This window comes from Sebastes umbrosus, chromosome 8 (assembly GCF_015220745.1).
Source record: "Sebastes umbrosus isolate fSebUmb1 chromosome 8, fSebUmb1.pri, whole genome shotgun sequence".
NCBI lineage: Eukaryota > Metazoa > Chordata > Actinopteri > Perciformes > Sebastidae > Sebastes > Sebastes umbrosus.
The window spans coordinates 24930271-24944057 of NC_051276.1; the positions used below are offsets into that span (position 1 = coordinate 24930271).

Genomic DNA, 13787 nt, shown 5'->3' on the forward strand with positions numbered 1-13787 from the left:
CTGATATATACATATATACAGTGGAGGAAATAAGTATTTGATCCCTTGCCGATTTTGTAAGTTTGCCCACTTACGAAGAAAAGAACGGTCTATAATTTTAATGGTAGGTATATTTTAACAGTGAGAGACAGAATATAAAAAAAAACAATCCCGAAAATCACATCATTTAAAAGTTAAAAATTGATTTGTATTTTATTGTGGGAAATAAGTATTTGATCCCCTAGCAACCAACAAGAATTCTGTAGTTCTGAAGTCATGTTTTGCTAGGGGATCAAATACTTATTTCCCACAATCAAATGCAAATCAATTTTAACTTTTAAATGATGTGATTTTCTGGATTTTTTTTTATATTCTGTCTCTCACTGTTAAAATAAACCTACCATTAAAATTATAGACCGTTCTTTTCTTTGTAAGTGGGCAAACTTACAAAATCGGCAAGGGATCAAATACTTATTTCCTCCACTGTATATATATATATATATATCAGATATCAGATATCGGTTATTGTGTTAAGCTTATAATTTAAAAATGATACGTCGTTGAACTGTAGGTGACATAAATACATCTGCATTCAGGTACCAGTAGCTATGGCTGTGAGGTTTGACAGCAGGAAGTAATAGACAGTCAGACTGATGCTACAGTGGATGGAGAGATGTCCAGTGATGGCACAGTCTGAGCAGTCAGCAGTAATAAACCACAGTAAACAGGCATTTGTTTACATTAAGGTTTGCAGGCCACATACTCACTGTAGTAGGGCTGCAGGAATATGGCCAAAATGATAATATTGAGATCATGATTATCATGATTATACATTGATTTTAGTGACAAAATTGCACTTTTATTGAGCTTTCAAATTTGGATAAACATAACACTGTTGAATGAAATTCCACCTGAAAAATATCAGGTTATTAAATTAAACAATAGAGACGTAGAAAATCACTATTGCCCCAACATTCAAACTTAAAAAAAAAAATTATTCAGATAGTAAACCATAAGTTTTGATTAAAAAAAACAACATACTTTATATAGAAGCCATAGATTAATGACGTCAGTACACCCGCCTGACCAGGTGTTGGCGACAATGCAACATTATTGTTTAACAACTGTCATTAAACTTGAAGAAGAAGAAACGAGGCGCGAGTCCCTCCTGTGAGCGGACCAAAGTGTCACGTGGTAAACATCGTCACACGCGGAAGAATGACATGTTTGCTTATTGCTAATATTTCCTGAATGTTTCAGGTAAGTCGAGCTAATTTGTGAAGTCTGGCAAAGATTGTGATCTTTTCTACATCACGTTGTGTCTGTTTGTAAATGTTGAAGAAGATAATTAGTAATTAGGCGTGCCTCTTTTATACGTATATCAACCTTAACATATATATATATGAGTCCTTTTTATTGTTTTATTATTGTCAGAGAATAAAGACAGTGTTATTGCAAACATAACATAACATAATCTACATTATGAGAAGTTTTCTTTTAATGTGTAAAGTTGATCAAACATATGAGGAACTTTTTGGCTAGTAGTGCTTGTTTTTGCTATTTAATTAACACTATAATAGTTTGGTGTTAGTTCATGTATTTGGCATGGTGTAAATGCAGCATAATGGGAAATTCTTGTTGGATAAATGTTCTTTTCTCACTAGTTAGGCTAAATATATATTTTAAGATGATTATGTTGTTGACAGTAGTCCTGAAGCATTTCTGTTCAGTCTCTTTATTCATTTTAAATATAAATCTATGAGCTTTAAACACACAAAAAGCTGTATTTGTCTAATTAATATGAATTATTTAAAGACAGGAATATATTTTAATCAGTGACTCTTTTTTGTTTTTTCCACAAGAAGAAGTGCATTCATTTAATGCAGCAGGAATAGTATTATACACTTAAAATAAATTCTGGGTACTCATTAAAGCTGCAGTAGAAATGGAGCAAATATGATTTAAAAAAGTTGTTTTTATTAAACGGTTACTATATCCTGACAGTAGTGCATGAGACAGGTAATCAGAAAAAATCATGTGCCTCCAGTGTAGTGAAATTTTCTTATGGGGAATAATACTTAAAAATGTTATATTAATGAATGCCATTGTTTGTATAATCTGTATCTGATGAATTAAAGAGTCGGCCCTGGCAGTTAAATTGAAGTCTTGAGTTGTAGAGCAGCGCCCTTAGTACATATATTTACATATGATGTATTACCGGTCACACATTTTGTCTATTTGACTTCACACTGATGATACACCAGGTAGTTACAGCACTGTGGTGTCTCTGTCCAGGAGTAATTCACTCATCACTTACAGCAGCAGTGGGTAGAAATGGAGCAAAATATGATTTAAAAAAAGTTATTTTTATAAAACAGTCACTATATCCTGTAGTGCATTAGACAGGTAATTAGAAAAAAACTCTTGTGCCTCTGTGTCCTCCGGTGCTCCTAATGGCATCTGCAAGATTTCACAGACCAGAGGAAAACAACCAATCAGAGCCGAGCTGGAGCCTTACCGTCTTTGAGCAGCTGTCAATCACTTGCAAACTCCGATCAAACGGTCAAACTAGGCAGCGCTGATCAAATATGAATCAATATTCTTTTACTGTAATGCCTATTTCTCTCCTCAAATGTTTTCAGAAACATCTTGTAGTGTACGGTTTAGCTGTAAAATGAGAAAGTTTGTGACCCGACAGCCATGTTGAGATCAGTTGAGAAAATACCAAGCACCGCCCACCAGACGGAGCACAGCCAATAGGAACGCTCTCTCTCTGAAATTACCTATGATTGGCCAAAGTCTCCCGTCACAGGCTAGATTTTTTTAAAGCCTGTAAACAGAGCCATGAGGAGGTGCAGAAGTCTAGTTTTCTCTCAGAACACTTGAATTACAATATGCTGAAAGGTTATTATAGAATTTTTGCCCAATGATGCTAAAAAGCATACTGCCTACTGCCACTTTAACAGGTTCTGCCAAATCCTTCAACTGTAATTTTAAATATCAGCTGTGGATGTTTTGTTTTTGACAAATTAGTGAACCTTCAGCATCCAGGTTGGCGGGACCAAAATGGCATCCTACTTTGATGAACATAACTGTGAGCCCACCAACCCTGAGGAACAGTATCGCCAGAATGCACTACTTGAATTGGCCAGGTGAGGCTAAACACTCTTCAGACACATTGTAATGCTTTACATTGATTACTAGCGTACAGGGTTGTGATTGACTGTTGGCCTTTGTGTATAGGTCTTTAATGCAAGGCTTGGACTTATTTGACTCGGGGGCGTTCGATTTGTCAGACTGGGACCAGCGTCTTCCTCCTCCGGCTGCCAAAACTGCTGTTCAGACCCTCACCGTGGTCATCATTTCTCCAGAGCAAGCAGGTGACAGACATTTGCTCCAGTAGAATGAAATGTTTTACATTCATGATCTTTTTTCTTTTTTACTGACATTCAACAAATGTAGAGGAAGAAATTAAAGATGGCAGAAGGAGAGATCATGCTTCCAGACGGGCATAAGGAGGGATTTAATCTGTCTTTTTGTTCTCACAGACAAAGGTCTCAAGTGTCCTGTGTGTTTGCTTGAGTTCGAGGAACAAGAGACGGTTCGAGAAATGCCTTGCAAACACCTTTTCCACTCAGGATGTATACTGCCCTGGTTGGGCAAGGTAACGCTGACAAATTTGTAATTCAGAATTTCAGACATGTAATGGAAAAGTGTCTGTGGCTACTTAGAATTCCTTTTGAACCTTTTTCATGTTTGCAATCACAGACTAACTCCTGTCCGCTCTGCCGGCTTGAATTACCGACTGACAATCCAGAGTATGAGGAGTTTAAAAAAGACAAGGTGAGTGTGTAAATATGCTTTGGATGGCACAAATGATCTTCATCTTCTAGCTGTGCTTTCAATATAGCATCAGTCCCTGGCTGAATATTGTTTTCTGTCCTGTAGGAGAGAAGAAAACAGAGGGAGCACAGGCTGGAAGACCTGCATGGATCCATGTACACATGACACGACAGTGCTGTGGTGCAAGGTTGTGGCACAGTGACATTTTACAGAAAATCATGAGAAAAAATGAAAGCTCCAGGAAATGTATAATGCTGCGTTCATGCCATTTCATACAGAATGTAATTTCAAGCAGGGGGATGGGAAATAACGCTCATGTCAGCCTCATATTTGTAGAAATATAAATTATATTGTATTACAAATTATATAAATAGCATCTCCCTATTGGCGTGGCGTGGCATGGTGTGAATGCAGCATAATTGAAAATTCTTGTTGGATAAATGTTCTTTTCTCACTAGTTAGGCTAAATATATATTTTAAGATGATTATGCTGTTGACAGTAGTCCTGAAGCATTTCTGTTCAGTCTCTTTATTCATTTTAAATATAAATCTATGAGCTTTAAACACACAAAAAGCTGTATTTGTCTAATTAATATGAATTATTTAAAGACAGGAATATATTTTAATCAGTGACTCTTTTTTGTTTTTCCACAAAAATCATTTTTAAATCTGAGAGAATTTTAAAGTGCATTCATTTAATGCAGCATGAATTATTATACACTTAAAATAAATTCTGGGTACTCATTAAAGCTGCAGTAGAAATGGAATGTTTTTATAAAACGGTCACTATTCCTGACAGTATAGTGCATGGGACAGGTAATCTGAAAAGATCATGTACCTCTGTGTCCTCCGGTGCTCCTAACGGCATCTTCAAGATTTCACAGACCGGAAGAAAACAACCAATCAGAGCCGAGCTGGAGCCTGCCGTCCAGCTGGGGTCTATGAGCAGCTGTCAATCACTCGCGACCTTCGATCAAACGGTCAAACTAGGCAGCGCTGATCAAAATATTCTGTTACTGTAATGCCTATTTCTCACCTCAAATGTTGTCAGAAACATCTTGTTTAGCTGTAAAATGAGAAAGTTTGTGACCCGGCAGCCATGTTGAGAACAGTTGAGGAAATACCAAGCACCGCCCATCAACCGGAGCACAGCCAATAGGAACGCTCTCTCTCTGAAATGACCTGTGATTGGCCAAAGTCTCCCGTCACAGGCTAGATTTTCTAAAGCCTGAAAACAGAGCCATGAGGAGGTGCAGAAGTCTAGTTTTCTCTCAGAACACTTGAATTACAATATGCTGAAAGGTTATTATGGATTTCTTGATGCAAAAAACATACTACCTACTGCAGGTTTAAAAACAGATTAAAAGAAGAAATGTCAAAATCGAAGCAGCAGAGGCCGAGATATCGTGACCTTTAGCATCTATTATAGGTCGACCTCCAAAGATGCTGGATCCTACACATCTCATTATGCATTTTTATGTTAGGCCATCCCTGCCTGGTAAATGCTGATATCTTTCAAACTCCATGCCCCCAGTGTAACGCAGGCTTTCTGTAAATTTGTAGTCTTCAAGACAAACTGGACAAATCTCTTCTAGAGCCACAGAAGACATTATACAGATACAGCTATTCTCACTGGCTTAGTTGTACTCCTCCTCATGCTGAGTAAACTGACCTTTATGTGTACAATCTGCAGAGTTCCCCTGGAACTTGTCCCATGATGTTGTTTTGATGTTTGAGAAAGCATCTCCTTTCCTCTGGCCTAGACCGAGGAATGCTTAACCCGTACGGTCTGGATTGGTTTTAATGCTTCTACATTACATGTACATTTATTCTGCTTCCGTTATACCACAGCAATAATCTGGAGAAATAACATGTTTGCTGTTGGTGCACATGCTAACACACAATATTGGACTTGCAACCCTGCTGACACTGCTAAGCTTGGGTGTGATTTTTTTTTAACCAGCAGTATGTACTGTATGTATGCAAGTTAGCCATTCTTTATGTCATCTGCTCTGCCAAAAGTTATTTCTGTTTGCAAATAAATAGACTTTCTATTTATATATATATATATATAAACAACCACTCAAAGACTGTTAACCATAGTGTCAGGATTGTACTAATACTATTCCACACTGTCTATATAACAAGTACTGTATGACTCTGATGCAATTTTGCTCTGTTTTAAGCAGCAACTTACTGACAGTTTTGTTGTTTATGACACAAAAATATAAATCTCTGTCAAATGAAAATACCTAAATGATAGACAAATCGTACATATTAACATCATTTATAAAAGGAAACTAATCTGTGTTGACTCGTTTTCGGTATAAATGCATAAATATCTCATTATTGCATGTTTGTTCAAACCAGTAGGATGTACAGTATGTTTGGCCCAATATGCCAATTTTAATAACATGCATCTGATTACATTCATTCCTACAGCAGGGGCACTGCAGGTATTATGGTTAAAATGAATAAATAATAATAATAATAATGAATAACAATTAGTTAAACTGCCTTCTGCTGCAGCGAAAACCAAAACTAACTTATAAATGGAGAGTTTTTTTAGTTTTTTTTTTGTCTCTGAGGCAGTTTGGTGTGTAATAGCACTCATGGTGGGACATTTAGAGTCAGACAGATCAGCAGCATCTTAATTATGTTTTTTTCTGATAAACATCTTTGTGCTGCAACTGCCTCAAAAGTCCCATCTGTGTGACTGGATGAGCTGGAGGATTGATGAGGATTTTTTTTCTGGCATCCTGGCCTCTAGGTGTCAGTGTGCATGAGACACTAACAAGAGCAGGAAGACAAACAGGAAGTACTTGAGGGAGAAGACTGTTGTCAAGGTAACAGGAGTTAGCAGCAACACCTCTTCCCATATAGCCTAACTAATTAAAATCAAAGTGAGTGTAATATCCAGGGAAGTTTAAAATTCTCCAGTAAAATGTTCAGAATATGTTGGTTTTAATTTAATTTATTTTCAAATTGAATTATCTATTTTTAGTTTTCTTTTCTGTTATTGTTTTGTGAATATTAATTGATATATATATATATTGTTACCAAATTCCATGGAAAGACCAAAAAAACAACAATGCATTAGTTCATATATCAATACTTTTTGACTTCCCTACCTTGTCTGTAGCACTCAGCAACTCAGCACCAAGACCATTGGTTCCTACTGAAGACGTAAACCTTAAAAAGAGGTCACAAATATATAGTTTCATTTTTATAAAAGGTTATCTAATATCCCAACACAGCTGGGCATTGTAGTTTTGAGCAAATGTTCCTCAAACAGCAGTAAATAGTGAATTTTTGGGGGAATATTTTTAACTGCGGATTAATACACATTTGGGACTCTATTTTATATATATATATTATATATATATATTATATATATATATATATATATATATATATATTTTATATATATATATATATATATATATATATATATATTATATATATATATATATATATATATGGCAGAGTAAAATCAATAAATGTCATATAATTTAAAAAAAAGTTGTTTGTAGTAGTATTCATAATAAAACATTTTATAAAAAATCATGAGCTCTGTAAGGTGACAAATACCTTTTGATATGGCCATGCTTCGGCTTTTGTTGTGAAAGGTTAACCGGAAGTACACTAGCTGTTATCTAGCTTGTTAGCTCAGTTAAAGCTCTCCAGCTCTCTGCCCTTGACAGACCCACGTGAGTCAGTCTAGCCTCTCATAACTACATGCTGAGCCGGTTGCTGAACTGACTAGCTAAACTAGAGATACTCTGACTTAAAAACTACTTGTTCTATCTTCTTATTTCAGACTAAAAGACCCGGCTAGACTAGGCTAGGATGTCTCGTAACAGTAGGTCTCTGTTGTTTTTACTGCAGCGGTGTGTCGCAGTTAGAAAGGTTTCAACGTTACAGACAGGTTGCAAAACAACATGCAGCAGCAGCAGGAGCAGCAGTAGTAGTGTGTTTTCAGGCCAGTGTGGGTTCATTCAGCAGCCGACATGGACATCAACAAGCCGGGCAGTCTGTCAGCTGCAGTCCGCAGTGAGAACCAGCCAGTACCGCTTCTGTACCAAGGTTAGTCCCACACAGACAGACACACAGACACACAGACAGACAGACAGACACACAGACAGACAGACAGACAGACACACAGACAGACACACAGACACACAGACACACAGACAGACACACAGACAGACACACAGACAGACACACAGACACACAGACAGACACACAGACAGACACACAGACAGACAGACACACAGACAGACAGACACACAGACAGACACACAGACACACAGACACACAGACAGACAGACAGACAGACACACAGACAGACACACAGACACACAGACACACAGACAGACACACAGACAGACACACAGACAGACAGACACACAGACAGACACACAGACACACAGACAGACAGAGGGGAGCTAGTGACTCCTTACTGGTGACTATCTCCTTTTATCTGCTGCTTTACTTCTACTATTTGGAAAGAAATATTTAACTTCTATTAAGCTACAGTAGTATACACATGATTAAAATTAGCCCCACTTTTACCAGCTGCAACATTAAAGTGTTGAACACAACAATGCATCACTTTCTGCTACTTATTGTTGAGGAAAAGATCTGAATACTTCTTCCACCACTGTGGTATATACATGAGATGATTATAAAGTGCAAAAGTATTATCCTCAAAATATACTCAGAGTACCAAAAGTAAAAGTACTCATTGTGCAGAATAGCCCATTTTAGATATCCAATATATATATTGGATTATAATTAGTGATGCATTAATGTGTTCATCACTTTAATGTTGCAGCTGGTGAAGGTGGAGCAACAAAATATAGCACAAATAATATAATATATATTACTACCACACTATAGTACCTATAATAGGTAGTAAAGGTCAGGATATCTCGGCCTCTGCTGCTTCGATTTTGACATTTCTTCCTTTAATCTGTCTTTAAAGTGGGGATAGGCAGAATGTTTTTGGCATCATTGGGCAAAATTTTCATAATAACCTTTCAGCATACTGTAATTCAAGTGTTCTGAGAGAAAACTAGACTTCTGCACCTCCTCATGGCTCTGTTTACAGGCTTTAATAGTTTAATTATTATATACAAGCCTCCATATGAGACATATTTTCAGTGCTGCATTTTATTATTGCAAGTGTGTGCTGATGACACTTGTATTACTTAGTGAACTTTAAGGGAAACATTAACTATGGACTGGATTATAAAATACCTTGGAAAACTTAAATATCAACACTTGTATTTCTGTTTAAAAATGGTAACTTCTTCCATTGACAACAACACTTCAGTTTGTTGATTGTTTCTCAGTTTGTGGCTGAATAGTCATATTTACATGTTGTCCTCCAGGCAGGAGAATCTTGTGAGGATGAATATTACCCACCGCTATCGGCCTATCAGCCTGATCCAGAACCAGAGAGGAAGGAGGTGTACATCATGCAGGTGAAAGGCCTCCTCTGGTCCTGCACGGCTCAGGACCTCCTGCAGTTCTTCTCAGGTGAGATTTTGGATTTGGGAGAAGCATCACACCTATAGTTATATTTGCTTATCATAGATGCAACTAGGGCTGTCCCGAATGCCATTTTTTGGCCTACGAAGCTTCTGTGAGAAATATTCGAAGGTATTCGGAGCTGTGCGGCGCAGCATGTTCTTCTGTCTGTTTGTCTCTATCTCCCTCGTTTCAGTGCCGCTGGCGCACTACTGTATACACTAAATCACAGCCAAAAATGTTAGTCTTAACTGAAAAGCTTTGCTGTGCCCCCTACTATGAAATTGTTGCATTTGCTGTCCTGAGTGTCCAACATAACAAAATATATATATTTTTAACGTATTGTTACTGTGCCTTAGAGTGTAGGATCCATGAGAAGGGGATCCATTTCACTGTGGATGGACTGGGGAGGCAGACGGGACAAGCCTTCATCGAGATTGAGCACGAACAGGACGTCAGCAAAGCTCTGGAGAAGCACCGACAGTACCTCGGCCCACGATATGTCGAAGGTTTGTATTCTAAGCTGGTCAAAATACAGATGCTTATTGGACATTTTGACACGCCAGATCAGGAAAATCCCAGGTGTAAATGATAAAATGAATAGTTCCATATAGCTGCTTCAGTTTCTGGGACACCTGAACAGAATAGAGCCATTGTTAACAAAATCATACACTGTTAATAAGGGACAACAAACAAAGAGGGGAAGTCCCGCCCCTTCAGGTGGACCCCATGGGACCTTATTTTGGAAAAAATATGAATGGTAGTCAACGGCGAGAGACAAATATTTTTTGATCCCGTTTGAATTGCGCCATGAATCACACATGTGATGTTTGTCAATTTAAAAGATGCTCATGTGCTGCTCTATGTTTTTTTGCAGTGTATGAAGTCTCGAACAGCGACGCTGAAGCCATCCTGAAGAAAGCCGTCCATGCTCCAGCAGAAAACGGGGTTGTGCGTATCAGAGGCCTCCCCTTCTCCTCCACCGAGGCCGACATCGTCCAGTTCTTTTCAGGTAAACTTCTCCCACCTCCAGATTTACTGGGAACACTGGATCTGTGCTGTCGTACCACTAGAAACCACACTGACAGACTGGAGTGCTACACCTAAATGTGTATTATGGATGTTTTCTATCCACTAGTCTGAAAGAAGACGTGTTATGGAGGCAAAATAGCCCAAAATCTCAAAATTGACCAGTGCATGAAAAACTATGTTTTTGCCTGGTTTGTCTCGCCTTACTGACAAAAGTAAAATTCAGACTGTGTTTGTGTCTTTCAGATTTGGATATAGTGGAGAATGGGATCACCATAGTCACCGACCGCAAAGGAAGAAACTCTGGAGAGGCCTTTGTGCAATTTTCCTCTCAAGATGCAGCTGTTAAAGCTCTGCAGAGAGACAGAGATGTCATCGGTAACAGGTAGGATGCTGCGCTCACATTAAGGCCTGTACCGACTTTATAATCCTGTGTCAGACGTTTCTCTCATTTCCGGCCAACAGAAAGTAGTTTCACATATCACTGATTTGTTTCTTTACGAGCATCTCCTCCGCTCACGTTTTTTGCTCATCCCCTGCTGTTTGTATTTTGCAGATACATCGAGGTGTTTCCCAGCAGAAGTGACCAGATTTATTCGAGTTGGGGCAAGAAGGCGAGTTTAGCTTCTTCTCACACCGTCCCTCAGTTTGCAAACAGGACCGCCTCTGCCTCACACACCAAAACTGGTGAGGGGATTTTAATCTCATTACTTTGACTTTTTAGTTTCTCCCTCCCTCATAAATTAATATGGTGTTTTAAAAAAGATAAATAGATGAAGAAAAAGGCCCTGATCAGACAGTGAGAGTTCAGTGAGATTGAAGTGTTTTGCGCGCTGCTTTTGCATTGCTGAGCGCCTCACGTTTTTACAAGAGCACCCTGAATGCCTCGAGTTGAAAAGAATTCAACTCAGCGCCCAACATCCAGCGTTTTTTCTCATTGTGGTGACTTTGATGGATACCTGGAGCTTTATAACTTTACCAACTTAGTAGTTACCATGATCTGAACAGAAAACAGCAGGAGGTAAATTAGTGCGGTGCTTGAGATTTTGGGTTTTTGTCATGAATTTAAACTGTAATATTAACTATTTGGGTCGCGTACAGTTCATAGTGTGTAATAAGGTAATGTTAGCATTCATTTGGTGGTTGCCTAGCAACATATAAAATAAAAAGACACAGCAAAATTAGCTCTGTTTGATCAGCATAATAAGCTGCTCATTTACACTTTCTTCTCATTTTCCTCCTCACCGTCTATTACTAGAAGATTTTCTGAGCTGTTAACATCACACAAGGACGCAGTTTAATATAAACTTTAAACTGATCTATTTGTTTTTCAAATCCGAGTAAGCCCAAATGATATATCGACTAGGTGAGTAGACAGTGGTAAAGTGGGGGGATTTTTTTGCTCTTTGTTCACAAATGAGTTGCTTTTTTGTTTATCCTGATGTAGGTGCTCCATCAGGATCCCCTCAGAGCTCGGCCCTCCCGCTTCACTACGTCCACGTGAGAGGACTTCCTTTCCATGTGTCCGGAGAAGACATTGTTAAGGTAAGGTGTTGACAAGTTGAAGCTGGTTGTGTTGTTGCATTAGAAGTCATTTTGCATGTGATTTTATATTATATGTGTTTGTTTTTCTCTTGCAGTTCTTCTCTCCTCTAGTTGTGTCTAAGATCCTGCTTGAATGCAGTCCTGAAGGGAGGCTGAGCGGAGAGGCCGACGTTTTCTTCAGCTGTCACCAGGACGCCTTGACCGCCATGTCCAGAGACAGACACCACATAGGTGAGACAGTCTGAGAGCATGTAACACCAGCTGAGGTACATATATGGATTAGATAAATAAGGCAAGGCAAGTTTATTCATACAGCACCATTCAGACACATGGCAATTCAAAGTGCCCCATTGTCACCGATACCCAATCCAGCTATTTGAGTCAGCACCGGCCCAATATCCAATCCGGTACCCCTAAAAAAAACATTAAACATAAGGCGTTAAGAAAACATTCAAATTGCATGTAAAGTACAATAAAAAACAAAAAGCGAGAACAAACAAAAAAAGTTACAGATTAAATATATGTTATGTATCTAATTTATTGGAAAGACGCAGTAAACAATGTTTTAAGATGGCAGTTTGTAAATAGCTGGCACTATAACAACATGATGGAAATAAAAGGCCCAAACACAGCGATCATCACTATTTATACTCATACAAAGCCTTAAAGGGATAGTTCATAATATAATATACTTGACAGGAGACATACTCCCAAATATATGTATTTTGTGTTTCATGTCCATTTTGATGCAGGTCCAGTTTCAGATTATAAACATGTTCTATCTTTTCTTTCTGGTCTGTTATGACATTACACATGTTACAATATAAAACGGATCTAATGTGAGAGTTTCACTGAGCATTTGAACCTTCTCTGATTTTTTTAGGTGAAAGATACATCGAGTTATTCCTGAACTCTGAAGCAGACTCTGATGGAAGATGGTGAGAACGTCGGGGATTTTCACTTCTTGTCAGAAAAATACTCTATTTTCATATATTTCTAACTCACATTTTTAAGGAAGTTACAAGGGAGACAGAATTGTTCATTTCTTAAAGACAGTTTAGTGGGCGTCCTGGTTCCTCTAAGATGTAACATACAAGTTGTAATTAAAACCCACCAGCTGGGAATTTCCAGCTTTTTATAGAACAAAGAATAACACACTGCACAGTCTCTGTGCTGCTTCCCTTTTGTAAAAAGATATTTGATTTCAAAATCTTGTTCTTTGAAACAAAAGAAAAATGTAAATTTACTGATTTTACCTTCTCTGAGATTACTTTATTTAACTCCCCTCCCGATATATGATTTAACGTGTTGTATTGTCTCCTGCAGGTGAATGTCGACACGGATGCCAAACATACACAGACACAGACAGGACTGTTGTATTTATTTTCCAGCATGACTCAGACAACAAACAATAAACATTCCTGCTGTCAAAGGAAAAACTTCATTGCCTTCATTGTCTCTGTTCAACAAAACAAAAATGATTTAATTACAGTTTGAGATCCACATAGATGACTTATAATAAAAGGTGTATTCTGCTGAGTGTTTTTAGTGAAGGTTACAAACATGTGGCACAAAATGCAGTTTTCTGTTAGGATTCATCTCGACGCCCACAAAGACAGAAATCAGCAGATAATGTGAAGATGAGGGGTACAAAAGAGTCAAATATTAGAGTAAATATTGTTCAAAACATTTGCTGAGCATTTTTTATTCTTCAAATCGACATGTTATAAGAAAAAATGTTCCAATAAATAAACAGGCAGAAAATTTGTGATATTCAGATTATTCAGGTAAACATGCTTTGAAGGAAAAGTGTTAGAGTTTTCACTAATCTGCAAACTATGTTTCTGTACACAAAA

At 37.9% G+C, this 13787-nt stretch overlaps 2 protein-coding genes across 2 annotated transcripts; both read left to right on the top strand.

Moving 5' to 3' along the window:
• The first annotated feature begins 1096 nt into the window (after nt 1-1096).
• On the top strand, nt 1097-4589 carry rnf181 (ring finger protein 181). The gene is made up of 6 exons (XM_037776634.1): nt 1097-1239; nt 3013-3131; nt 3223-3359; nt 3528-3643; nt 3748-3822; nt 3928-4589. The coding sequence occupies exons 2-6, from the start codon at nt 3046-3048 to the stop codon at nt 3985-3987; spliced, it is 474 nt and encodes a 157-aa protein (XP_037632562.1). The 5' UTR covers nt 1097-1239; nt 3013-3045; the 3' UTR covers nt 3988-4589.
• A 2905-nt stretch (nt 4590-7494) lies between these two features.
• Nucleotides 7495-13373, top strand: grsf1 (G-rich RNA sequence binding factor 1). Its single transcript, XM_037779052.1, has 10 exons — nt 7495-7908; nt 9219-9366; nt 9717-9866; nt 10235-10369; nt 10633-10771; nt 10943-11073; nt 11834-11931; nt 12027-12162; nt 12815-12869; nt 13258-13373. Exons 1-10 carry the CDS (start codon nt 7672-7674, stop codon nt 13259-13261), a joined length of 1233 nt encoding a protein of 410 aa, XP_037634980.1. The 5' UTR covers nt 7495-7671; the 3' UTR covers nt 13262-13373.
• The last annotated feature ends 414 nt before the right edge of the window (nt 13374-13787 follow it).